Source organism: Salmo salar, chromosome 21 (genome assembly GCF_965601325.2).
Source record: "Salmo salar chromosome 21, fSalSal1, whole genome shotgun sequence".
In the NCBI taxonomy this organism is placed as follows: Eukaryota; Metazoa; Chordata; class Actinopteri; order Salmoniformes; family Salmonidae; genus Salmo; species Salmo salar.
The window spans coordinates 31,588,277-31,616,131 of record NC_138311.1 but is presented as its reverse complement, the minus strand read 5'-3'; the positions used below and the strand labels follow the sequence as shown (position 1 = coordinate 31,616,131).

The 27,855-nt window shown below is 42.7% G+C and overlaps 2 protein-coding genes and 1 long non-coding RNA gene across 12 annotated transcripts; 1 reads left to right on the top strand and 2 right to left on the bottom strand.

Moving 5' to 3' along the window:
• Window positions 1–872: 872 nt before the first annotated feature.
• Window positions 873–9,072, bottom strand: LOC106582079 (uncharacterized). Of its 10 annotated transcripts, XR_014382048.1 has the most exons (6): window positions 8,840–9,072; window positions 8,547–8,596; window positions 8,061–8,417; window positions 3,543–7,936; window positions 3,247–3,362; window positions 873–3,138 (listed from the first exon to the last, which is right to left on the bottom strand). It is a non-coding gene; the product is annotated as an uncharacterized LOC106582079 (long non-coding RNA). The 10 variants fall into 10 exon arrangements; XR_014382047.1 differs by having other exon boundaries at window positions 3,543–3,723; window positions 3,826–7,936; window positions 8,061–9,072; XR_006761194.2 differs by having other exon boundaries at window positions 3,543–4,235; window positions 7,170–7,936; window positions 8,061–9,072.
• A 492-nt stretch (window positions 9,073–9,564) lies between these two features.
• Window positions 9,565–12,922, top strand: LOC106582077 (uncharacterized). Its single transcript, XM_014164804.1, has 3 exons — window positions 9,565–9,632; window positions 9,779–10,292; window positions 11,989–12,922. Exons 2-3 carry the CDS (start codon window positions 9,846–9,848, stop codon window positions 12,700–12,702), a joined length of 1,161 nt encoding a protein of 386 aa, XP_014020279.1. The 5' UTR covers window positions 9,565–9,632; window positions 9,779–9,845; the 3' UTR covers window positions 12,703–12,922.
• Window positions 12,809–24,571, bottom strand: LOC106582072 (potassium/sodium hyperpolarization-activated cyclic nucleotide-gated channel 1). The gene is made up of 11 exons (XM_014164788.2): window positions 24,383–24,571; window positions 18,266–18,958; window positions 17,833–18,019; window positions 17,012–17,116; window positions 16,753–16,896; window positions 16,388–16,549; window positions 16,209–16,302; window positions 15,920–16,047; window positions 15,611–15,757; window positions 13,683–13,920; window positions 12,809–13,379 (listed from the first exon to the last, which is right to left on the bottom strand). Exons 2-11 carry the CDS (start codon window positions 18,448–18,450, stop codon window positions 13,204–13,206), a joined length of 1,566 nt encoding a protein of 521 aa, XP_014020263.1. The 5' UTR covers window positions 18,451–18,958; window positions 24,383–24,571; the 3' UTR covers window positions 12,809–13,203.
• Window positions 24,572–27,855: the final 3,284 nt, after the last annotated feature.

The window sequence follows — 27,855 nt, the reverse complement described above, 5'->3', positions numbered from 1 at the left end:
AGTTTCTCACACGACTGGCCTATCTGGATGATGTTTTACATAGCCAAATCCACTAATTTGAAGGGGTGTCCACAATTTTTTTAATATAAACTCAGCAAAAAAAAAAAACGTCCTCGCACTGTCAATTGCGTTTATTTTCAGCAAACTTTACAAAGTTATTGAGGATCCTGTGGTAGGAGAGAATTAAAATAACAGTACAATTATGGATTGGTAGTCCAGAGTGCAATAATATCTTATTGATTATGATACAGTATCAAACCAAAACATCTGAGATGTGTGACGTTCTACTTATGTTTGGTAAAAACATATAGGAGAAACATTGTTTCAAACAGGGAGTGTTATGCTAGGAACAATATCTATAGTAATAAATCAGTATGACCAGAGATTAATGATTGATAACCAGAGGTGTAAAGTACTTTGGATTTTTTTTTTTTTAAGTACTACTTAAGTAGTTTGTATGGGTATCTGTACTTTACTATTTACTTCACTACATTCCTAAAGAAAATAATGTACTTTTTACTCCATACATTTTCCCTGACACTCAAAAGTACTCGTTACATTTTGAATGCTTAGCAGGACAGGAAATTGGTAAAATTCACGCATGTACGAAAAGAATATCACTGGTCATCCCTACTGCCTCTGATCTGGCGGACTCACTAAACACACATACTTAGTTTGTAAATTATGTCTGAGTGTTTGAGTGTGCCCCTGGCTATCTGTAAAAAATAACAATAAAATAGTGCCGTCTGGTTTACTTAATATAAGGAATTTGAAATTATTTATACTTTAACTTTTGATACTTAAGTATATTTTAGAAATTACTTTTCCATTTGATACTTAAGTATAAACTCAGCAAAAAAAGAAATGTCCTCTCACTGTCAACTGCGTTTATTTTCAGCAAACTTAACATGTGCAAATATTTGTATGAACATAACAAGATTCAACAACAGACAAACTGAACAAGTTCCACGGACATGTGACTAACAGAAATTGAATAATGTGTCAAAAGTAACAGTCAGTATCTGGTGTGGCCACAATGCTGCATTAAGTACTGCAGTGCATCTCCTCCTCATGGACTGCACCAGATTTGCCAGTTCTTGCTGTGAGATGTTACCCCACTCTTCTACCAAGGCACCTGCAAGTTCCCAGACATTTCTGGGGAGAATGGCCCTAGCCCTCCGATCCAACGTGTCCCAGACGTACTCAATAGGATTGAGATAAGGGCTCTTCGCTGGCCATGGCAGAACAGACATTCCTGTCTTGCAGGAAATCACGCACAGAACGAGCAGTATGGCTGGTGGCATTGTCATGCTGGAGGGTCATGTCAGGATGAGCCTGCAGGAAGGTTATCACATGAGGGAGGAGGATGTCTTCCCTGTAACACACAGCGTTGAGATTGCCTGCAATGACAACAAGCTCAGTCCGATGATGCTGTGACACACCGCCCCAGACCATGATGGACCCTCCACCTCCAAATCGATCCCGCTCCAGAGTGCAGGCCTCGGTGTAACGCTCATTCCTTCAACGATAAACGCGAATCCGATCATCACCCCTGGTGAGACAAAACCACGACTTGTCAGTGAAGAGCACTTTTTGCCAGTCCTATCTGGTCCAGCGACGGTGGGTTTGTGCCTATAGGCGACGCTGTTGCCGGTGATGTCTGATGAGGACCTGCCTTACAACAGGCCTACAAGCCCTCAGTCCAGCCTCTCTCAGCCTATTGCAGACAGTCTGAGAACTGATGGAGGGATTGTGTGTTCCTGGTGTAACTCGGGCAGTTGTTGCCATCCTGTAGCTGTCCCACAGGTGTGACGTTCTGATGTACCGATCCTGTGCTGGGATGGGAAAACCTTCCAGAAGGACCAACATCGCTACAGCACTCCACCAATCAGGCCTTTATGGTAGTGGCCAGACAGAAGACACTCCTCAGTAAAAGGCACATGATGGCCAGCTTGGACTTTTGGCACCTGAAGTACTCAGACTATGAGAAACAAGATTTTCTGGTCTGATGAAACCAAGATTGAACTCTTTGGCCTGAATGCCAAGTGTCACGTCTGGAGGAAACCTGGCACCATCCCTACGGTGAAGCATGGTGGTGGCAGCATCATGCTATGGGGGTGTTTTTCAGCAGCAGGGACCGGGAGACTAGTCAGGATTGAGGGAAAGATGAATGGAGCAGAGATCCTTGTTGAAGTCCTGAGCACTCTGGGGCAGGTTCTCAGATTGGGGCGAAGGTTCACCTTCCAACAGGACAACGACCCTGAGCACACAGCCAAGACAATGCACGAGTGGCTTCAGGACAAGCCTCTGAATGTCCTTCAGTGGCCCACCCAGAGCCCGGACATCTCTGGAGACCTGAAAATAGCTGTGCAGCGATGCTCCATATCCAACCGTAGAGCTTGAGAGGATCTACAGAGAAGAATAAAAGAAACTCCCCAAATACATGTGTGCCATGCTTGAAGCGTCATAACCAAGAAGACTCAAGGCTGTAATCGCTGCCAAAAGTGCTTCAACAAAGTACTGAGTAAAGGGTCTGAATATTCATGTAAAGAAGGTATTTCAGTTTTTTATTTTAACCTGTTTTCGCTTTGTTATTGTGGGGTATTGTGTGTTGATGAGGAAAACAAATAATTGTATCAATTTTATAATAAGGCTGTAATGTAACAACAAAAAGCCAAGGCCTACTCAAAGGATGGTCAGTAAATGGGACCTCGCTCACTAGTGTCGAGTCATTTGGGAGGTTTAAGGTAGGGAATGTCATTGTAATTCCGATCAGGTATGCGTCTGACAGGATTTTATACATGGCGCTGGTACCTACTCCCTGCACATGCTCCAGCCTCTTCAGCTCAGTCAGACACAGGAAGTACATGGGGGCTTTGGTGCCCACCCCCGTGATCCTCTTCAGCTCCTCCATCAGAAACCCTGCAGGGCCTGCATTATCACCTGAGGCAACAGAGTCCCAAAATACATTGATCTTCTGAATGGCCTGGTTGAGGCTGAACAGAGGAATCCGTCTCACGTAGCTTGGAATACTTTCTGACACCATGGCCAGACACCGCCCTGGAGGGAAGACTTTGACACCATGGCCAGACACCGCCCTGGAGGGAAGACTTTCTGACACCATGGCCAGACACCGCCCTGGAGGAATGACAAAAAGAGAGCAGAGGTTTGATTAGTAAGTAAATCTATTGGAATTGGTAATGGTGTAACTCTTTTTAGGATATGTTATTAATAAACGTATTCTACTTTCTTGTTGGCATTATCAGAGTTGACCTGTTCTTCCCTGTTGCTGTGTGGAGGATTGAAGGTATGTAATGTGGCTGAACTACTGCTGTGGGGAGTTTCTTGCTCTGGGAAATGAGCTGTGAAATGAAAGACAAAACGCATCAGAACCAGTCAGCACAGAAGGTAAAATCACATCTCTCTAAAAGCCCACTTGGTAGTACAGACACTGAAGCCTTTTCACCCCATCTGTGCACAGGAAAGGCAGTTCCCACATCTTCTACTCCACACTGGCTTCCACAAGTCTCCAGTGCACTCACCTTAAAGAGGTCCTGTGTGACAGAGCTTAGGTCCGGCATTTTAGGAGTAAATGGCTCAGGGTAATCCCCTCACCCGCAGGGTACCCAGGTTGAATGCCTGGGTGGAACCGTCTGGCTCCAGGACTGAGAGGGGGCTTTTCTGCCCCATGCTCTGCTCTCCACGGGCTCCACCACCACCCCTCTACAGTCAGGGAGAGAAGAGACAGCGAGGCAAAATAGATACTCAAACTTAACTATTACTATAAGTAAGCACTCAAGTGACTTTATAGCAGTTTCAGCTTACAAAGGGCAAAGAGTTGCCCAGAAAGGACTCTAGGCTTGGCATCTTTGGTGTAGATTTTTCCACTGTACAGCCAATGATTGAGATCTCTGGCACATTATATAACCTGGCTTGATTGGCACCTCTATTGGAGGTTGGAAGTTCCAAGTGATCTTGTTCTTCATCTGCCTGTGTGTGTGTCTCACCCTGCAACATGACAGTTACTCACTATATTTGAGTGCAATTTGTAGTTATGTCTATGGTCCATGCCTCCATAAATAAACAGACATGTTGACAGACTGACAGTAATACACATCTTTCTGGTGCTAAGGAGCCTGTTGATGTACAGGATCTCAAATACTGGGACCTCAGTGCGGCTTGGGTCACGCTCTCCCTGCAGAAAAGGGGATGTGGATGGGCTTTGATCTTCAGACCTGAGGTGAAATAAAATGTATTCACATGCTTATCACAAACGGACAAAAATGTCACATAAAAATAGTCCCAGGCAGTGTCAACATCGGGAATCAGACTTACTCTATCAATACTATGGTGCAGATCATGTAAGAATGCTTGCTCATCAAACTGTCTAAAATGCATTTAAAAAATATAACAGGGTTTGGCTTTGGTAATTTTTGTATTTCTAACACAAGCTTTTGCACAGCGATCACTCACATCATTACAGAATATCCCAGTCGATGTGTATTTGTGAGGGGTATTCGTTAGAACTGCCAATAGTGTTGATTTTGTAGGTGCTCTGGGATTCGATCTTGTAGGAGCATTAATTAATTGTGCGAGTCACACAGTTCTTCAAAAGAGTCCGATACAGATGTAATCATGTCTCAGTTCAAATCTCATGAAATAATGAATTCAGAGTAATTTAGCTTCTGTAGGACGATAGAGAGTGAAGTGCGTCTCCCGAAGCCAAGGGTGGTCTGTAGCAGCCGACTACAGTGATGTGGGAGTCCTTATATACAGTTGAAGTCGGAAGTTTACATACACTTAGGTTGGAATTATTAAAACTCGTTTTTCAACCACTTCACAAATTTCTTGTTAACAAACTATAGTTTTGGCAAGTCGGTTAGGACATCTACTTTGCGCATGACAAGTAATTTTTTCAACAATTGTTTACAGATTATTTCACTTATCATTCACTGTATCACAATTCCAGTGGGTCAGAAGTTTACATACACTAAGTTGACTGTGCCTTTAAACAGCTTGGAAAATTCCTGAAAATTATGTCAAAGCTTTAGAAGCTTCTGATAGGCTAATTGACATCATTTGAATCAATTGGAAGTGTACTTGTGTATGTATTTCAAAGCCTACCTTCAAACTCAGTTCCTCTTTGCTTGACATCATGGGAAAATCAAACGAAATCAACCAAGAACTCAGAAAAAAATTGTAGACCTCCACAAGTGTGGTTCATCCTTGGGAGCAATTTCCAAACGCCTGAAGGTACCACGTTCATCTGTACAAACAATAGTACGCATGTATAAACACCATGGGACCACGCAGCCGTCATACCGCTCAGGAAGGAGACTCGTTCTGTCTCCTAGAGATGAACGTACTTTGGTGCGAAAAGTGCAAATCAGTCCCAGAACAACAGCAAAGGACCTTGTGAAGATGCTGGAGGAAACAGGTACAAAAGTATCTATATTCACAGTAAAACGAGTCCTATATTGACATCACCTGAAAGGCCGCTCAGCAAGGAAGAAGCCACTGCTCCAAAACCGCCATAAAAAAGCCAGACTATGATTTGCAACTGCACATGGGGACAAAGATCGTACTTTTTGGAGAAATGTCCTCTGGTCTGATGAAACAAAAATAGAACTGTTTGGCCATAATGACCGAAAAAGGGGGACGCTTGCAAGCTGAAGAACACCATCCCAACCGTGAAGTACGGGGGTGGCAGCATCATGTTGTTGGGGTGCTTTGCTGCAGGAGGGACTGGTGCACGTCACAAAATAGATGCCATCATGGGGGAGGAAAATGATGTGGATATATTGAAGCAACATCTCAAGACATCAGTCAGGAAGTTAAAGCTTGAACGCAAATGGGTCTATCAAATGGACAATGACCCCAAGCATACTTCCAAAATTGTGGCAAAATGGCTTAAGGACAACAAAGTCAAGGTATTGGAGTGGCCATCACAAAGCCGTGACCTCAATCCTATAGAAAATTTGTGGGCAGAACTGAAAAAGCGTGTGCGAGCGAGGAGGCCTACAAACCTGACTCAGTTTCACCAGCTCTACATTTACATTTAAGTCATTTAGCAGACGCTCTTATCCAGAGCGACTTACAAATTGGTGGATTCACCTTATGATATCCAGTGGAACAACCACTTTACAATAGTGCATCTAAATCTTTTTTCTTTTTTTTTTTTGGGGGGGGGGGGGGTTAGAAGGATTACTTTATCCTATCCTAGGTATTCCTTAAAGAGGTGGGGTTTCAGGTGTCTCTGTCAGGAAGAATGGGCCAAAATTCACCCAACTTATTGTGGGAAGCTTTTGGAAGGCTACCCAAAACGTTTGACCCAAGTTAAAGAATTTAAAGGCAATGCTACCCAATACTAATTGAGTGTATGTACACTTCTGACCCACTGGGAATGTGATGAAAGAAATAAAAGCATAAATAAATCATTATCTCTACTATTATTCTGACATTTCACATTCTTAAAATAAAGTGGTGATCTAACTGACCTAAGACAGGGAATTTTTACTAGGATTAAATGTCAGGAATTGTGAAAAACTGAGTTTAAATGTATTTGGTTAAGGTGTATGTAAACTTCCGACTTTAACTGTAAGTTCACTTTAACCGCAAGCAATTCAAAATGTTTGGCTTTGGTCATCGAGAGAATTTCAGGTGTTAAACTTGGATTTGACAAATTGCGACCCCTCCTCCTCTACTCATCCGATCCGTTCTAAAAATGTTGTACCCATCAATAGAAATCGGGTTATGACACCGATTTCCATAGCCAAGTTTCTGATAAAACCATTGTCTGCATTTGTCGTATTGGCCCATATTCTAAATCATGTCTATTTTTGGAAATAGACTTCTGACATTAACATGCAAGAGGCCAAAACCTGCTCTGTTTTTAAAACCCTAGGGAGCCGGTAGAGATTGCATGGTATCTACCGGCCCAGGGTTTGGTCCCACATTACAAGAGATCAATAATAAAAGCATAACATATATCTCAGTTGTCCAATGCATGAGGACTTGGCGGAACCAGCACCATTGTACATTTTTTGAGATTTTGGAAGTATAAGTGTAAGTCCACTTGTGTTTGAGAGTGGTGCAATTGCAGATTGACATGATGGTCTCGTCAGAGTGTTAGCAAATTGTAGGGCATAAGGCAAAGATAATTCACTCACCCATTGATCATTCAGTCTAATTAATCCAGGATGGCATTGAGTAAAGAGCAGGCACAGTAACAGATACATAATGCTGGTTTTTAGAGGTCTTTCAGCACAGGTGTGCAACGATCAGTAGATGTTGTGTAGAATGACAGATTGTCCCACGGCCCATCAGGTTTTCCAATCTGGCAACCGCTTCTCCGTAGCAGGCCTTGCGAGCAGACAGACGCTCCTGACTCGGCCCACTCCAACTCCAAAAAAGTGTAGTCTACAGTTTACGAGAGGACCGAGGCTTTCTCAATGCAGCCTTCTCAATCAGAAATCTTTGTACAAGAACATTTTGTAAAATAAAGACAGATCTAAAAATAAGTTATATACAGCATCCACATTCACAGCAAACATTTTCTTCTGTAAACAGGTTCAGGGTCATTAAAACATAACTCTTAACTCTGATCTCAAGGATCAGACAGACTGATTGGCTGCCATCTTGGTGTTTTGGGCATGGCCAGGACCAGAGAGGGCGGAGGAAGGGTCATCATGGGCGTGTGGGCCTCAGCGCTGGAAAACACTGCCACAAATCAGTGTCAGGTTCTAATTGTACCCTCTTCAGGTGGATCTCCGACAGGTCGAAGTTAGAGAGCTGGGGGATGCGCATGGGGTCAATGGAGGTATCTTCAAAGGGGTCACTGAGGGGAGGTGTTCCTCCTTTCCTGCCTCCTGGTCCTCCTCTACTCACTCGGTGTCATCCTCTTTCTCTGAAGCTTCTGCCTCCTGGCGGTTCGGCTCTGAGTGAGAGACAAAGTCTCCAGATAAACCAGCGTCGTTCAGGAGGGGAACATTTTAGATATAAAGTTAGTCCAAATTATTCAGTATTTGGTTAAGTGAAGTGTTAAATAGATTCTTTATTACCTGTCTGTTTCTGTGTGTTCTTAGGTGCTTTGTAGACATATTTTTCATAGTGTCTCTGTATGTCCTCTGTGGTCCTCTGCTTCAGCACCATACACATCTTTATGAAGCTCATCACCTCATTCTCCTTTTTTTACCTTTAACTAGGCAAGTCAGTTAATAACAAATTCTTATTTTCAATGACGGCCTAGGAACAGTAGGTTAACTGCCTTGTTCAGGGGCAGAACGACAGATGTTTACCTGTTTACCTTGTCAGTTCGGGGATTCAATCTTGCAACCTTCCGGTTACAAGTCCAACGCTCTAACCACTAGGCTACTTGCCACTGCCTGTTGGCGCATCAGCTGCTCCTTCACCTGGCCCTGGGCATGCACAACAAGCCAGTTATGTAAATCATTCTCTAAATATGTATACTAATGAATCACATAGCTATTATTAACTACAAGCAGCTCATCAGGTGCCACATTGAGGGTTACATTGAGGCCGCTGACCTCTGAGTGCAGCTCATGCAAAACTCGCGCTGCACCCTCAGTGCTATGATCTGAAACAGTTTTACAGAACGTTACACAACAAAGTGATAATACGGTAGATGTGGACTGACTCTTCTTCTGCCATACACCTATCAAAATGGTTCTGATCCTACATTTGACCTCACCTCTACCCAGTGGAACATTCATATAAATTACATCTAGTTTCAAAGGTTTTTTGGCAGACCGCCTGCTTATCGGAGACCAATCTCGTCATTATATAGTTACTGTATCTCTGGTGGAAGTCTGTTTCATACCTTCTTCGTCGTAGTTCTGGTGTGCCTGCTAAAGACCGGCAGTTTCAATCTTCACGGCTAGGTTTCGCAGCGAAAAAAGTGCCTACGAGTCAATTTGTTAGCAGATGTGTTTCTAAAAGTAGTATCGTTATCTTGAACTGCAATTTAAACAACTTTCGCTGGCTGTTTACATTCATACAAGTTGGTACAGGAATTTGGCGCCACTTCCGGAAGTAGTTTCAGTATTTACTATTCAGGACTTTCACCACCGAAGAAGAGAATGCATCTCGAGCTAAATGCAAAACTGCCACCTACCGGCTTCACGATTAAATACATTCAGTTACAGAATCAAATCAAAGTTTATTTGTCACGTGCGCCGAATACAACAGGTGTAGACCTTACAGTGAAATGCTTACTGACAGGCTCTAACCAACAGTGCAAAAAAGGTGAACAGTAAGTAAAGAAATAAAAACAACATTAAAAATACAGTGAAAAATGAGAAATGAGCAAGATAATTTTTAAAGAATTCTGTGGTGGACTGACAATATCATCATGAAGAGAAACTTCAAAGGCAAGAGTTCATAACACACTTCAATATGAACATTTGTAACATTCATGACAAAAAAATGTCTATCCATCTATTAATTTGCAATAAACTCACTTCCTTTACTTATAACCCTCTTTAGCATGAGGAGGATTAATAGAGCTAGGAGGTGGAGGAACCTTATCAGATCGCTGATTATGCTGGAGAGTGTATAAATACTGAGGAAACAGTGAAGGTCACCACAGACCTGACGAAGAAACATTCTGACTGGTGAGTAATGGAGTATAGCAAGTTTATATGTTAATCTGAATAGCATAAGTATTTACAGAAGATTATGGTTGGTAGATATTGGCCTTCTGTATCGACTACATTGGCATATTGGCCTATAATTAGATCTATTTCTCTTGATTCCTCAGCACCAGAATCAGCCAGCTATTTCACAATTAACAGATTTTTAGTAAATAAAACCATTTAGTTGTAGCGATGGCAATGTTCGGCAAGGTGCTGGAGCCGGTGGGCTACATGCAGACCATGAGGACCCTGGTGGAGGGCATCTGTACCTACCTGGGTGGCAGTGCCTCAGCTGAAGAGACAGACCTGGCCAGGAAGAACCTGGACTACATAGACCAGGAGCTGGCTGCTGCAGGGCCGGGCCTGCTGACCGACCAGGAGGTCCATCGGCTGGAGGATGACTTGGCTGTGGTCTATTACCAGCTGGGCGCGGTCGTCAGGGCCCAGTCTGAGTTCACCAAACGGGAGACAGAGGTGTTTCTCCAGTATGTTCAGGAGCACCGGCTGGAGAGGCAGCTGACGGCACTCCACAGCCGACTGATGGGGGTGTCGGTCCTGACAGACCAGCCGACCCTGCTGGAAGAGCTGGTCCAGAGCCGCAAGCCCAAACGCTGGGAGATGAGGGAGTTCTGTGTCAAGGTCAGTGGGGGTCAGGGAGTGGTCAGCCATCAACACACAATGCCCAACAGGCAACAGAGGTCATCATGTTACATTCTACATTTCTCTAACCAATTAATGTGTAAATCACATTCTTTGGTTTACCAAAATTATCCATGAAGTTCAAAGAACAAAATTGCTTGCCTGGGCACCATGTCTTATCTGACTGTCAGACTAAAAAAGTTTGTAAATAGACATGAAGCTAATGCTTTTCTACACTCTTAGAAAAAAGGGTTCCAAAAGGGTTCTTCAGCTGTCCCCATAGGATAACCCTTTTTGGTTCCAGGTAGAACACTTTTTGGTTCCAGGTAGGACTATTTTGGGTTCCATGTAGAACCCTCTGTGTAAAGGGTTCAAAATGGAACTGAAGAGTTCTACCTAGAACCAAAAAGTGTTATTTAAAGAGTTATCCTATGGGGACAGCCAAAGAACCCTTTTAGGTTCTAGATGGCACCTTTTTTTCTAAGAGTGTAGCCTACTTCCAGATCTGGCACTCAGCCAAATTATTTTACCCCTAAACATTTTACACTAAAATAGTCAAGGTTACTGGTTGTATGTTTATTCAAAATAGATAGTGATAATTGTAATGCAGTTGCATATACAAAGTTCACCCCTATTTTTTCCAACACTTGGTACGTCACACTGAAAAATGTATTCCTCTGCTAGTGAGCAGAAAATGTATGTGGAGAGACAACCTTATTTCACCTTGCGAGAAATACAAACACATCTGTTATGTTAACCTTGGATAACTTATCAGTCACAAACATTGCAGCAGAATGTATGAGACTGATTAAATAAAAGCTATTTTGGGCACTGTGTGATCTTGAAGGATCGTCCCAGCCCCTGCTGTTGAAGCAGATTTTTTCAATCATATACATTACCGTGAATATTGATGAGTGAGAAAGTTAGACGCAAAAATATAGTATCCCCCCTGCTCCCCAGTGTAACCTCCCCTTTTATTGTAATGGTGAAAGGTCTTGGAGGAATGATGTGTGCGTCTAACTTTCTCATTCAACATTATTCACAAATTAATTCAGAATGGTCTGTAATCATGGTAGCATCCACATTAATGTATAAGTGTTTAGAAACATTGTATTCTTCTTTACAATAAAAGTGACAAAACATTATTTACCATTAATTTCTATTGGGCACAAAATAATCTCAAACAAAATAATCAAACTGCAAATGCATCCAACAAATTGAGTCACAAGCTTGAAGTGGTCATTGCGGTCTCTGAATATGGGATCAAACACTTAAAGTAGTGAAAAGTTAATACACAAGTGAATATGTCCCAATATCTTTGGTCCCCTAAAATGGAGCGACTATGTATAAAAAGTGCTGTAATTTCTAAACAGTTCACCCGATATGGATAAAATACCCTCAAATTAAAGCCTGCACTTTAACCTCAGTCAGTGTATGATGTCAAATCCAAAGTGCTAGAGTAGAGAGAAACACAAATGTGTCTCTGTCCCAATACTTTTGGAGCTTACTGTGTATAGCTCTATGCTATGCCTCTCCAAATGCTGATTCTTCAAGATGCAGTCTGTTCAGTAAAGTAGACCACCAGTTATCTAAGGGGGCCAACACTACGATTATTTAATCTCCTGAACATGAGTCATATAGTCATAGCATAGAACTTGGGTTTTGTTATATCAGCCTCTCTTCCTTCCTCTTGCAGGTGAATTTTGTCCTAGGCACGGGTCTGCTGTGCCTCTTCACCCAGGCCTTCCTTACGGGCCGAGATCAGGCCCTGCTGATGAAGACCTGGTCTGAGCGCATGGGTTCCCTCTACAGGAAGATGAAGACAACTGGGGGTCGCTGTTCGGGCTACTTCCTACAGCAGGCAGAGGAGGACGTGCGTCAGCAGCTGCAGGAGGCCATGCAAAGCCGTTCAGCTCCCGAGGAGGCGGCAGCCGGCATCCTAAAGACCCTGGAGAAGAACTACGACTGGCTGCGCTGGGCCGTCATGGTGCACCCTGCCATGGGGCCCTTGGAGGAGGATGGGGGGGAGGGCCGGGAGAACACACTACAGCCCAACCACTTCTTGTCCGTGTCATCTGAGGCACCATGCCCTCATGTGGTGGCCTGCTACCGTGACACGCCCACCTCGCTGGACAAGAGCCACATCCATCAGCTGATCGTGGACCTGGAGTGGAAGATCCCCAACCCCCCTCCAGAGGTGTACGCCGCCATCGAGGAGGACCCAGGGAAGGCCCGACGCTACCTGGCCTCTCGCATGCTGAAGAAGCTGCAGGAGGGGCTGGGCTCAGCGGTGGCCGTCCATGTGGTGCCGGGCAAGATGGAGATGAAGTGTAACTTCCCCCAAGCCTCCTACTACCTGTACGAGTACAAACATAGGCTGGCCTCGGGCACCTTGTGTGTGTTTGGATAAGAGAGTGGGGGGGCTGGCTAGTCATGCAGGCTTAGGTTCAGCTGCTGCATCTGCTGGGGCTGGGCACACATGAATGAATACACTACTTAAAAAAAACCTCCAGATGTTCAGTCAACTGAAACTATGTTTCCCTTTTTATTTCAGCTGTTTCATAACCAAATAGACCTTGTTTTATGTAACTGACATTTCTTCACAATAAACGATTAGAAAAACAAAACAACTATTTTAATCATTGCCTGTCCTGAAATACACTCTCAGTTAATGCAACAATATAGTGTGGCGTTTTGGATCCACCCAGATCTAGAGTATAACTATTAGTAATCCAGACTATGGATTGTATGATGCACAGCTAAACATGTATATGTGGATTTGCTAAATTTGAACAAATAAATATTCATAAAATCTTTATACATAAAGTATAATACAATTTTAGACCAGTCTACACAGTACCAAGTCTGAGCTACACTATACATAAGTGGTCACATAAATGGGCGCACTGCACTAGAGATGTATCACATCTTCCTTGTCCTGTTGTGCAAACTTTTCCATGTCCCTCCTTATGTCAGGGAAGCTCTGTAGAACCCTCTGGAAGCGGTCTGAAGACAGGGAGAAGAGCTGGCATGTGGTCAGAGCTCGCACCGTGGCCAAGCGCTTTCCTTTGGTCATAAGGCAGGTCTCTGTAAACCAGTAAGGCACAGAACACCATATACATTTATTAAAATGCATATCAGATATGCCCACGGTTCCTTGTCATATCCTGCATAGTCCCAGGGATGTAATCAGCACAACCATGTAGAACAGGAGAATAAGAATAACTTGTGTTGGGGGTTGGGTCTTTTTCAATTATGTAAGAAATGGATGAGGTATGACTATCAGAATTTCAAGATTACCCAATCTCTTGTGTGATGGCCTGAATAGAATGATGGTCTGAACAAATGAATGAATGATGCTGAAATGAGCTACTCGAATGTGAGCCTGACCTCCAAAGTAGTCGCCGTCAGCCAGCTCCTGCGGGAAGGAGTCTGCTTCCACCAGGACCTGGCCGTGCTCGATGAAGAACATGCGGTCGCCGGGCGCGTTCTGGTGGAAGATGACATCATCCTCCTGGAAGACCTCGTGCTGAAACTGGAGGAGGACGGTGTTCAGGAAGTTGACATCTCGGTTCTGGAACATGGGTACGTTGTTCAGCAGGCTCGAACACATCACCGTCAGAATCTCCTGTATAACACACACACACACAAAGCTTTTCTTCAGATTGTTTCATAATAAAGTTGCACAACTAGACAGACAGATTCCACTATTAAACACAGCTGTCATAACCTAAGGAAATCACAGGTAAGTAGAATGTAGTTATGTACTTCATGTAGTTACGTACTTATACTTTCACCGAACAAAAATATAAACACAACATGCATCAAGATTTTACTAAGTTACAGTTCATATAAGGTAATCAGTCAATTGAAATAAATAAATAAGGCCCTAATCAATGGATTTCTCATGACTGGGAATACAGATATGCATCAGTTGATCACAGATAACTTAAAGAAAAGGTAGGGGCGTGGTTCAGAAAACCAGTCCGTATCTGGTGTGACCACCATTTGCCTCATGCAGCACGACATCTCCTTCTCATAGAGTTGATCAGGCTGTTGATTGTGGCCTGTGGAATGTTGTCCTACTCCTCTTCAATGGCTGTGTGAAGTTGCTGGATATTGGTGGGAACTGGAACACACTGTGGTACGCGGCGATCCAGAGCATCTCAAACATGCTCAATGGTTGACGTCTGGTGAGTATGCAGGCCATGGAAGAACTGGGAAATGTTTTAGCTTCCAGGAATTGTGTACAGATCCTTGCGATATGGGGCTGTGCATTATCATGCTGAAACATGAAGTGATGGTGGCGGATGAATGGCATGACAATGGGCCTCAGGATGCATTCAAATTGCCATTGATAAAATGAAATTGTGTTCGTTGTCCGTAGCTTATGCCTGCCCATACCATAACCCCACCACCACGGGGCACTCTATTCACAACGTTGACATCAGCAAACCGCTCGCCCACACTACGCCATACACGTTGTCTGACATCTTCCCAGGTACAGTTGAAACTGGGATTAATCCATGAAGAGCACACTTCTCCAGCGTGTCTGTAGCCATCGAAGGGGAGAATATGCCCACTGAAGTCCCTTACAACACCGATCTGCAGTTAGGTCAAGACCCTGATGAGGACGATGAGCAGGACGATGTGCTTCCCTGAGACGGTTTCTGACAGTTTGTGCAGAAATTCTTTGGTTGTGCAAATCCACAGTTTCATCAGCTGTCTGGGTGGCTGGTCTCAGACGATCCCGCAGGTGAAGAAGCCGGATGTGGAGATCAAGGGCTGGCGTGGTTACAAGTGGTCTGTGGTTGTGAGGCCGTTGGAAGTACTGCCAAATTATCTAAAACAACGTTGGAGGCGACTTATGGTAGAGAAATTAATATTACATTATCTGGAAACAGCTCTGGTGGACATTCCTGGAGTCAGCATGTCAATTGCACACTCCCTCAACTTGAGACATCTGTGGCATTGTGTTGTGCGACAAAACTGTACATTTTACAGTGGCCTATTATTGTCCCCAGCACAACGTACACATGTGTAACGATCATGCTGTTTAATCATTTTGTACAAATATGTGTACAAAATTTGAGAGAAATACATTTTTTGTGCATATGGAACATTTCCGAGACTTTTATTTCAGCTCATGAAACATGGGACCAACACTTTACGTGTTGCGTTTATATTTTTGTTCAGTGTATATTTTTTACATTTGTACATTATTATATAAGGTCTGCGTAATGTAAAGTGGGACCTAAAGACACAGTGAATACAGAGAAGTTGTATAAAATAGAATAGAATATGACCGACTGAAGTACCTCTCTCAAAGCTGAGGAGACTGAAATTAGAAAGTTCTTCTCATCAAACCATCTCCCCCCATAGCGGGCTCCGTAGTACTTGTTGATGCGAAGCCGAAGGTCATTAGGAAGCTTCAAGAAGGTCATGTAGTCGTCTAGATGATTCATCTGTGAATTATCAGGCATTATGGCCTTTGAATGACATGCCATTACAGTCAAAGTGACATCAATAGAGATCCTTGCTTATGTGATCAAATTTGAACCGGAGTCATCTGTGTTAGCTTTATGAGCTAAAGCCTAGGCATTAAATCTCCATTACACTTAGAATACCTTGTTCTTGTAGGCCTTTGCTGCTTGGTCTACGTTGGTTATTATGGCAGCAGCATTGGCCACCAGTACAGTGTACATTAGAGCCCCAGACAGCATACTGGTCATGACCACCCACAGCTCCACCTCATCTAGGGAGCAGAAAACCCAGTACACACAAATACAGTGTAATACTTGGCTATTAAACTCCACGCACTCCAGTCTTGGAGTAGCATCAGTCTAATATATGAGTACGTATGAAAGACAATCTATTGTGAGAACAGAATATCACCAGATTAGGAACAGTCCTTACTTGTTGGTGACTCCGTGGAGCCATAGGATATTTGGATCATATGAGAGAGAGCCCGAAACACTCCAAAGGAATACTTCTCACCAACCGTGGCATTCTGGAAAATACCACATTGTTTATATAGGGTGAATTAACCCTTGAAATGCAGCTGAGACCTACATTTTAGTAGATGTGGGGCTTACCATCAGTTTCTCTCGTCTGACCCAGCAGTCTGATGGGAACTCCTCCAGCATTGGGACAAAGTACTGGATACAGCCGTTCCAGTGGCACAGCAGGAACATCATCATAAACAAAGACAGTATGCGGAAGAACAGCTGAACATACTCCAAGTTGGCATTTGAAACCTATCGAGAAAGAAACAAAGGCAAATTATTAAACATGATGCCACCAAAAATATTGATTGGACTGCAAAGATAATCTAGATGTGTATGTGTATGCCAATCAAAAGCACTACCCCTGTACATGTTTGTATTGCTTCTTGGCCAAATGTATTTGTAGTACAAGGTTTGACTTTGTGGGGATGTGCAGCATACATATCAGAACTTACCTTCTCAACTTCATTGAAGAAGCGGACAAGCCTGGAGACTCTGAGGAGCCTGACGAGGCTGATGATTCGGACAAACATGAGAATCCGGACCATTCTACTGGCTTTGGAACCTGAGGTGGAGGTGTCACTGTGGGATTGTAACTCCTGTCACAATAAAAATAAAAATACACATACATATTTTAATTCCATGACCTTATATTAGACTGGAACTACTGTATAACAGCGTGATGCTGGAACAGTTGTAGTAATTTATCATTACCGCAATTAATAATATGTAGCCAATTGGGAATGCTGCAATCACATCTGGTATGAACCAACTCTTTAGGTAAATCACACTGATCTTTTTGATATCCAGGATAGCCACCTGTGGAATTGAATAACAGACAGTAGATGTTCAGGTGATTGATATTAATGATTGGCAGCATGCTTCAGACAAATGAATCATTCAACCATTCAATGGAAGCTAAATGTTTTGGGATTCTGGCCAAAATGAAACGAGACAGTGATGCCATCCAGAATGTACGTCATAAGCTATTAATAGAGAAGTGCATTAATATAAACTTGACAGGGTAGTCAATTGGCCAAACTTTCACATTAATATTTTACACCAACTTGGCCTGAAACTGAAACAGCATAAAGCACTAACTAGTTCTTGATCAGCCCCCTTATTTGCCCATCTCCTTTTTATCAAATAACAATGATCAACAGCCATGTTTCATTATGTTTCATCATCTGTGCACTTCAGGACATATTTACTAAGCATCTTGGTCCTAGGTAAAGTTTGTGCCTGTTATTTTCATGAGAGAATTTAAGATAAAAGGAAACCTAATCTATAAATAGTTATCTGTAAATGAATCTACTTCTCAGAATCTTTATCTTCCAAATTTTGAAAATTCCCTCTTGCAAGTAACAGCTGCAGGCTTAGCACATGCGACAGTGGTTCAGTTAATCTGGCCCCTTCTGTGTATTGAACCTAATACACATAGGACAAATTGGGATTGCATGCTCGTGGAAGGGGATTATAAAACTATCACAGATTGGGACTGGTCTGAAAATACAGTAAAGTCAGAGCCACGTTACCTCACTGTCCTCAGAGATGATACCCATTCGAAAATTCAGAGCCACATCCATCAGAAACAAAGTGTCTGAGAAGACATTGAAACCTTCCCAGCCCACTCCACTGTACCCGTCTAAGAAAGCTATCTCCATGGGGATCCCAATCAAATTCAGGAATGTGATGGCAACCATACACATGATGTAGTAACTCCTACAAGACACAATAACAAAGGGTTTGCATATTAAAGACATGCAGACACGCAGTTCTTAGAAACACTGTTAGAAACACCCTTTAGTGTTCTCTTTGGCATATACCTAAGCTCTTTGCTGTCTTTGCAAACTTTGCTGTGTTGTGCTTTGACAGGCAAACAAAATGCCAAGACATCCAAGGTCTAACTTGTTGTTCTAGGACAGACAAAATGCCAAGGCAGCACAAACAGTAGTTAGAGAAGAATACCTTATGGGGCTGAATGGGTGGATGACCCAGACTCCACTCTGCAGCTGGCGTATACATTCCTTCTCCACAGCGATCTCGCTACCGTACACAGATAGAGATTGCCTGTTCAGCTGAGGCAGAAAGACACCTCTCCAACCACAGTTGCTGGCTGTGCGTCTGCCGACAGGGGCTTGGGAGTTCTCCATCCCAGAAGGAGCACACGGTTCCTCTGTTTAGCCGACCGCGCTGGCCATCCTTCCCTGGGCTGCTGAAGAGTCGCGTCTAACTCTGTCTTTTTGGTCACAGGGTAATTTTCCATCACAGCTCCTGTGGCCGGAGCTTATTGAGGTGGGAGGAGAGTGGATGCCAGACCTCTCTCTCTCCCTCCCTCCCTCCCTCCCTCCCTCCATGGGAAACATATGTTTATATTGCCAAAGCAAGTGAAATAGATAAACAAAAGTGAAATATATGTATTTTTTTACAGTAAACATTACACTTACAAAAGTTCCAAAATAATACAATTATTTAAAATGTCATATTGTCTATATGCAGTGTTGTAATGAAGTACAAATAGTTCAAGTACAAAAAGGGAATATAAATAAATATTGGTTGTATTTACAATGGTGTTTGTTCTTCAGTGGTTGCCCTTTTCTTCTGGCAACAGGTCACACATCTTGCTGCTGTGATTGCACACTGTGGTATTTCACTCAATAGCTATGGGAGTCAAAAACATTGGATTTGTTTTCAAATTATTTGTGGGTCTGTTCTCTCTCTCTCTCTCTCTCTCTCTCTCTCTCTCTCACATTAATACTAAATACAATAGCTGGTTTTGAATATCACAATTATTGTCATCTGAACTAGACAACTAGGAGGGCACAGGATGAGAAGTTTAGTAATTTTAACAGTTGACCATTGAATATGAAAAATAACGACTCTCCTTTTGGTCTGATCTGTTACCCACCAGCACCTCCTCCAGTAAGATGTGAATGAGGGAATCGAGTTACACACAAGGGAACTTTATTGCCATACACAGTGTCGGCTCCAGGCATAAGTGACATAAGGAATCATGTAGTAAGCAAAAAAGTGTTAAACAAATTAAAGTACATTTTATATTTGAGATTCTTCAAAGTAGCCATCCTTTGCCTTGATGACAGCTTTGCACACTCTTGGCATTCTGTCAACCAGCTTCGTGAGGTAGTCACCTGGAATGCATTTTTTAACAGGTGTGCCTCAACATTGGCATTAGACACCTATAAATAAAAATGTATATAGCATACAGTGATGGGGTAAAGAACTACATGCAGTTCAACTAGTAATTTAATTACATTTTGCTGTAGCTTGGTGGTAGTTGAACAAAATGTAATTATTGGTAGTGTTTTCAGTAGTTAATTACTTTTTTACCATGTAGTGGTGTATTGGAACTATACATTACTACTTTTTTTAAAAGAACATAAAATATGGGTAAAGTAGGCAAGATTTCCTTTCTTTTTTGGCATCAGACCTGCCTAATTCTTACTTGAAACATAGTTTTTGTGTTTAATAAGCTAAATTACACATCTGACTCCAGAGTGATCTGTTCTTGCAATTTGTAGTCCATGACATTTCAGATATGATAATTTTTCACAAAGAAGTGAACTACTTTTTCAAAGCAACTTTAGTTAAGTCAACTATACTGTATGTTTCTTAATAGGGTAGCTCTAGCTTAACTTCTTCCAGTGTGAAGTAATTGGTAGCTTGGTAAACTATATACCTTCTCTAGGGTAGGGGGCAGTATTTTGACGTCCGGATGAAAGGCATGCCCGTAATAAACTGCCTGCTACTCAGGCTCAGAAGGTAGGATATGTATATCATTAGTAGATTTGGATAGAAAACACTCTGAAGTTTCTAAAACTAACTAATGTTAGCTACAGTGCTTGCCCCATATTTGTGTACTAAGACATTGTTGCTAGCTAAGGTAGCTAATTTACCAGCTGTACCCATTGACTTAGATAGACATCACATCAGTATCTGTCCCATTATGGCGTCTGTGAGAGCAAGGGCAGCGCACGATGTTTCACTGGATGTATAAATCTGAAGCATCCGGTTGGCATTTCTATTCAGCACCAAATATGGTGATTAGAGGAAGGCCAGTGGCCGGCAGTGGGAGAAGATGGAGCGAGACATTCTGCAAATGTTCTCATCTATGAAATATTTGATCTCAATACAGTTCCCAAAACTAGAATCTGTTACGAACAGTGGACTAAGTTTTGTAGACTTTGCCCTTTGCCAAAGTTTTAAAAAATTACATTGTTTAGAGGGAGTGCAAGGGAAAATGTTGTTATTGCACTCGCACACTTCACAGAGAAGACATTCCCTGATGGAAATATGCAAATAACTGCTAAAACCTGCCAATAGGATCTTGCTAGCTAGTGCTTGGCTCATCCTACTTCCTTGCTTGTTCTATACACCATCTTTAATTTGCTCCCATTGGAAAGACAGGCTGTGGTCTATCTTGGGTTAGTTATACAAATGTTTGGCAGCGCAATTGAGGCCATCACCATTTTGAAGTAGTCAATTTTATTATTTTGCTTCTTCTTTGAGTTGGCAAACAAACTGAAAGGGTGCACACTGCCACCTAGAGTGGGTTCTTTGAACAGGTATAAAACCAAGGTCGGCGATTTACTGCCACCTGCAGTTATGGAATGTTTCATAATGTGTTTGGAGTTGTCTTTATATCTAATAGACGATGATAGAGTTTACACGTCCTTTTCTAATTATAATGTGGGAAGGTCAAGATAATGAAAAACTAGCTACCAAATCTATTCATACATTTTTTGGGCGGGATTAGGCCTACTTCTCCTTGCCGTTATCATTCACCTTAAAAACGTATGATGGGGTCCCTGGGTTGCCAGTTTGCCTGGGAGTGGGTCCCTGGGCAAGAAAAGGTTAAAGACCGTTGAAGTATGGGCAGAGAGGAAGAGGTGAGGCAAGAGGGTTGGGTAACTGCATACTTGGAGTGTGTCTGAAAGTGGGCGTTGCAAAAGAAGTGGGTGGATCAACAGCAATGGGTGTAGCATCGGTGGGTGGATCAACAGTGATGAGTGTAACATCAGAGTGGTATAATACAAAGAAAGCTAGATCTACTCAGGCTTTTATAAAGCTAGCCAGCTTCAGTTAGCTTTACATTCCAGCTCAGGCTTCATCCGTACTACAACGGTGGATATTACTTGTCTGCCCCCACTAACTCTAACAGGCTTGTAACTGCGAGTGCAAGTGGCTAGTCAAACGCCAAACTCTTCATTGAGACAATGCTGAAACATCAATACATGGAGGCGAACTAGTGATGGCTCGAGTTTGGAGTGGAGGGAGTACAGGGCTTAGCATGTCTCTCGTTGGGGCTAAAAGAAGATTTTGGCTTGGAAAAGTTTAATATTTTCAGAAGGAGTCGGGTAATTGGTTAAGGGAGGAGGATTGAAGGGAAAGAGAGAGGAGGTTGAAAAGACTGAGGAAGGCAGAGGATGGTTTGAATCTGTTGAAGCTAGCAATAACAAGGGAGAGGGTATGTTGAGCAAGATTGGTGTGAAGTTCAAACAGAGTGAGCCGGACGCCAGTTCGAGTTCTGGAGGTGAAATGGAAGGGCTAGAAGGTGTTGTGAGGAGCTTTGAGCCTTGCATTGATGGGCATCGTTATGATAAAGATGCGTTTAGTCCAGAGATTTATGAAGAGGGTGGAACCATGTCTTCTGGCTCATTCATGGGTGGTTTCAGGTTGGATGGAAAAGATAGTGGGTGCTGTTGTGTCGGTGAAGGTAACCCGAAGTGGACCTGTGATGTTTGTTTGTGTTTCTTCAGATCAGAGGGCGCAGCAACTTGGGGAAAGACCTGTATCTTTCTTTGCGCTTAGATACAGGGCACTGTTAAAGGGAGTGATTTCTGGGGTAGTGTGGAGGTGGAGCAATTGAAAAGGAAGATGCCTGGGGTTTGTGATGCCCACGGGTACAGCCATCGGTGGGCCTTAGAGACCACCCACTTGGCAGCCAGGCCCATCCACTGGGGAGGCAGGCCCAGGAAATCAGAATGAGTTTCGCCCCACAAAAGGGCTTTATTACAGACAGAAATACTCATTAGCACCCCTACCCCCTGTCAGATGATCCCACAGGTGAAGAAACTGGATATGGAGATCAAGGGCTGGCATGGTTACACGTAGTCTGCGGTTGTGAGGCCGGTTGGAAGTACTGCCAAATTCTGTAAAATGATGTTGGAGGCAGCTAACATTATACTCTCTGGCAACAGCTCTGGTGGACATTCTGCAGTCAGCATGTGAATTGCACGTTCCACCAAAACTTGAGACATCTGTGGCATTGTGTTGTGTAACAAAACTGCACATTTTAAAGTGGCCTTTTATTGTCCCCAGCACAAGGAGCACCTGTGTAATGATCATGCTGTTTAATCAGCTTCTTGATATGCCACACCTGTCAGGTGATTATCTTGGTAAAGGAGAAATGCTCACTTTTAGGGATGTAAACAAATTTAGAGAGCATTGATATATAATGCATGCTCCACTCTCAAGTTGAATTTGAACTTGTTGACTGATGCTCTTGCAGTGGCTGCTAGGAAGGGAGCAGCAACAGACCAGAAGACTGCAGCCAAGGCAGCACTGGTCCACACCTGCCCAGTCTGTCGGGTGAGTAGTATTGGTTGATACGGTATGTGCCTTTAGGTTCCTCTCCATGTGTAGGCTATTATACTGGGCCCAGTTTCTCGATAGTCACGGAACTTAGGCTTACAAGTGTTTTAACATGCATCTTTCCTACAATAGCAAAAGATGTAACATGCGTTTTCCAAAACACCATGCAGAGAGAACATTTGCTAAGTGCATCGTTGAGGCATGTGTCGATACTGATATGATCAAAAGAAAGGCAGCGCTGCTCTTGAATCAGCTTTCTCCATTATAATCTTACCTTAAAATTTGAATTATTCCACAATACTGACGATGGATCAGCTCCTAGAACAATATATTATCAACTACGGCTGCAAATATTGAGGCAGCTTATTCTGATGCTTAGGTTACTGAGTATGCCAAGCATTAGGAACACCATCCTCATATTGAGTTGCACCTCCCCTTTTGCACTCAGAACAGCCTCAAGTCGTCGGGGCATGGACTCTACAAGGTGTCGAAAGGGTTCCACAGGGATGCTGGCCCATGTTGACTCCATTGCTTCCCACAGTTGTGTCAAATTTGCAGGATGTACTTTTGGTGGTTGACCATTCTTGATACACGTGGGAAACTGTTGAGTGTGAAAAACCCAGCAGTCTTGCAGTTCTTGACACAAACCGGTGAGCCTGGCACCTACTACTGTATCATACCCCGTTCAAAGACAGTTAAATATGTTGTTTCTTTTGTATGTGTGCCATTCACCATCTGAATGGCACACATATACAATCCATGTCTCAAGGCTTAAAAATCCTTATTTAACCTGTATCCTCACCTTCATCTACAGTGATTGAAGTGGATTTAATAAGTGACATCAATAAGGGATCCTAGCGTTCACCTGGTCTGTCTACGTCATAGAAAGAGTTCCTAATGTTTTGCACACTCAGTGTATCTCTTGCTAGTTATCTGACGGTAAAGGTGTCAGCTAGAGATGACGTGCAGGAGCTTGCAGGGATTTGTAGACTTGCATAATGTCTACTTTGATAATAATTAGCACTTTTTGAATCAGAGTAAATAGAGCAGCGTATATTGATAAGTCACCTTGTCCGAGAGAGATTGACACAGTTATCAAAATGTCACACCAGGGAAAGCCTACATGAAACACAGACCTTGTTTGAAGTGGTTTTAAAATCCCCTAGGGAAAAATGAATAGTGAATTTATTTATTTTTTTACATTTGTAATTTAGCAGACTCTCTTATCCAGAGCGATTTACGGTAGTGAGTGCTTACATTTTCATTTTTTTTCATACTGGAACCATTTCTGAGTTTGACCGCTAGGTTTTATGGGTATTATGACACGTCCACTGTGGGGCTCTATTGTTAGTTGTTGGTTAGCTAACTAGTGAATTGTTGCCATATTAGCATTGACATGAAATCAGTCAAAACACCTCAAAACAAGACATGTTATCAAGAACAAGATAAAACTAGCTGAAATGAGCCACTTACGATTCTCCATATGTCAGCTTCTTGTCATTGATACTAGCTATCTGACTGTTCCGAGTCATTTACAAAGCACAGCTTCTGGCCCCATCGATGCGCGTCAATCATTTTCATGATGTTATCAGCCAACCCGTCTATGGTGTGAAATAGGCTGTTAGAAGTACCGTCTTTATCTTATTACGTATCGTTAATGACGTCTTTGGTGTGCTTATCAATACACAAGCACATTTTTTTCCCGCTCATATAAAAATTAATTGTATTAAGTCATACAAGTTTTACAGTGCATGAAGTTTCAAATGTATTCTGTCATTACTAAATGTGTAACGTGATAGGTATTTTAGCATGACAATTTATTTTACACAAAAATCCTTTCATAAATAAAATATTTACAAAGTTGTCTTCCTCAAATGAAGGGGATGATGACGCAGGGAGGGAATTTGATTTAATTGGTCCTCAACCTGCAGCTCATGCCGTGTTCACACGCTAGTCGGAAATAGTAAATTCTGACACGTCCGAGTTGCTAACTGGTTGTAGTTATACACGTGCTGCGTTCAACCAGTTAGCAAGTCGAACATTTGAGTTTCCTATTTCCGACTAGCTTTGTGAACGTGGCATTAGACACCATTCAGGATAAATTGAGTTACCCGTCAGTTAAATTGAGTTACCCCTGAGTTAAACTGCCCCGGTGCAGGTTAGTTCTGAAGGATTCAATGCCATAGAAATGTACCTGGCTTGCAGTTGAACTCACAGTTGACCAAAGTTACCTCACTAACTCCACAAACCTTATTTGTAGTATAGGGCTCTGCTCTCTGTTATTGGTTAAACCGGCCATAGCCTGGAGCACCGTGGTTTAATGTTTACATAGCAGGTTAAGATAACTAACGTAGCAGGTTAGGATAATTAACATGGCAGATTTGGAGAATGAGGTTAAGTTTAGGAAAAGGGTTAGGCTTAGCTAAAAATGCTACAGTTGTCAACAATCGACTCGTTGTGCAGCCCAATCAGCCACGCAAAACGGTCTTGAGCGGCAACACATTTGTCCGATTAGCTGATTTGCTTTCCATACACAGTCTATTGTGTGTATTGGACATTCATATTGCACTCTACAGCGTTATGTTAGGGTTGAACTGGCTATTTGAATGCATAACCTTTATAATATACTGGGGAAGCTATGCTACAATATTAAGTATATGAACTGCGAGTAAATCAACTGAAGACAAGAAGAACTACAACCGGCAACAGGAAGTGCGTCACGACGCTGGGATCAGCCTACACGCCGACGACAGGAGGAGCAAGTTTAAACCACGCTCCTCCTCTCTCGGACAGGCCAGCATTGAGCAGGAACTATCTCTGTTAGAGTATAAAAGAGAGAACAATAGGATGTGTCGCTCTCTTCTCTGTTTTGCCCTGCGAGGTAAAACAGCGAGACCGTATATATACGAACCACACGTATACCACACACGTGTTTGCATTAATTAAAGTACAGCTAAATCAGAAGTTACTATGTGCTGACTATTTTGTTCTGTTACCAGAAACGAACTGTCGCGACATTAACAGTTACCTATGGATTGTGCAGCCATGAAATGGGGTATCAGGACATATATTGTCATTGTTATGCCCTGATATCAGGAGCTTGCGACAAAAAAGTTTAATTAAACAATTTGTGTAAACTCTTGAATTGTGTTCTTTTTGTGTTACTGAGTAGGCTGATATCCCATTTCATGGGTGCACAGGTTAGGCTGTCCATAGGTTAGGCTGTCCAGTGCAATTTTAATTATTCAATATGCACAATAGGCTGACTGGGATGTTGATTTCCCACAGTCAAAGTCCTGCAATAAGAGCTAAGATGCTAATATTTGTGTAAACTCTTGAGAATAGTTTTCTGTGGTGTCACTAAGTAGGCTGATCCACCGTTTCATTGGTGCACAATTAATAGGTAATACTGTGCAGTGCATGTAAGTAGGCCCCCAATTGAATTATGCAGTTTAATACATCCACAGCGGGATTTCAGCATTTTTTTCAGTTTATTGTCAAGATAATTAACTATTGTATTTATTTGTTAATTATGTAACAACATTCCAACCTGGTTTAGCATTATCTAGTCCAAATAGGACATGATTCCACTATTTGTATCCGTTTGCATAACTTTCAATGAGAGACTTTTTTTTTTTTTTTTTGAAGGTGAATCACACATTCCACACATGCAAAGACAGCCACAGGTGAGCATGATAGCAACAGAGTAAACAAGATGTTCAACGTGTGAAAAGTGAATAGCTATAACACAATAAGCATGCATAAAAAGTATTTACAGTCGACAAATTATTAACCCAATAGAAATTGTAAACCTATAGTGCCTTCAGAAAGTATTCACGCACCTTGACTTTTTCCACATTTTCAAATCAAATCAAAGTTTGTCACGTGCGCCGAATACAACAGGTAGACCTTACAGTGAAATGCTTACTTACAGGCTCTAACCAATAGTGCAAAAAAGGTATTAGGTGAACAATAGGTAAGTAAAGAAATAAAAACAACAGTAAAAAGACAGTGAAAATGAACAGTAGTGAAGCTATAAAAGTAGCGAGGCTACATACAGACACCGGTTAGTCGGGCTGATTGATGTAGTATGTACATGTAGATATGGTTAAAGTGACTATGCATATATGATGAACAGAGAGTAGCAGTAGCGTAAAAGAGGGGTTGGTGGGTGGCGGGACAATGCAGATAGCCCGGTTAGCCAATGTGCGGGAGCACTGGTTGGTCGGGCCAATTGAGGTAGTATGTACATGAATGTATAGTTAAAGTGACTATGCATATATGATAAACAGAGAGTAGCAGCAGCATAAAAGAGGGGTTGGGGGGGGGGGCACACAATGCAAATAGTCCGGGTAGCCATTTGGTTACCTGTTCAGGAGTCTTATGGCTTGGGGGTAAAAACTGTTGAGAAGCCTTTTTTGTCCTAGACTTGGCACTCCGGTACCGCTTGCCATGCGGTAGTAGAGAGAACAGTCTGACTGGGGTGGCTGGGGTCTTTGACAATTTTTAGGGCCTTCCTCTGACACCGCCTGGTGTAGAGGTCCTGGATGGCAGGCAGCTTAGCCCCAGTGATGTACTGGGCCGTAAGCACTACCCTCTGCGGTCGGAGGCCGAGCAATTGCCGTACCAGGCGGTGATGCAACCAGTCAGGATGTTCTCGACGTTGCAGCTGTAGAACCTTTTAAGGATCTCAGGACCCATGCCAAATCTTTTTAGTTTCCTGAGGGGGAATAGGTTTTGTCGTGCCCTCTTCACGACTGTCTTGGTGTGTTTGGACCATTCTAGTTTGTTGGTGATGTGGACACCAAGGAACTTGAAGCTCTCAACCTGCTCCACTGCAGCCCCGTCGATGAGAATGCTCGGTCCTCCTTTTCCTATAGTCCACAATCATCTCCTTAGTCTTGGTTACGTTGAAGGATAGGTTGTTATTCTGGCACCACCCGGCC

Excerpts from the sequence above, each read along its gene's own strand:
- LOC106582077 (XM_014164804.1), top strand. The coding sequence starts at position 9,846 with ATGGCAATGTTCGGCAAGGTGCTGGAGCCGGTGGGCTACATGCAGACC. Across the intron at positions 10,293-11,988 it reads TGAGGGAGTTCTGTGTCAAG|GTGAATTTTGTCCTAGGCAC; the intron begins GTCAGTGGGGGT and ends TTCCTCTTGCAG.
- LOC106582072 (XM_014164788.2), bottom strand. The coding sequence starts at position 18,450 with ATGGAGAACTCCCAAGCCCCTGTCGGCAGACGCACAGCCAGCAACTGT. Across the intron at positions 18,020-18,265 it reads CACCCATTCAGCCCCATAAG|GAGTTACTACATCATGTGTA; the intron begins GTATTCTTCTCT and ends TGTGTCTTGTAG. Across the intron at positions 16,550-16,752 it reads TCTTCAATGAAGTTGAGAAG|GTTTCAAATGCCAACTTGGA; the intron begins GTAAGTTCTGAT and ends CTTTCTCGATAG.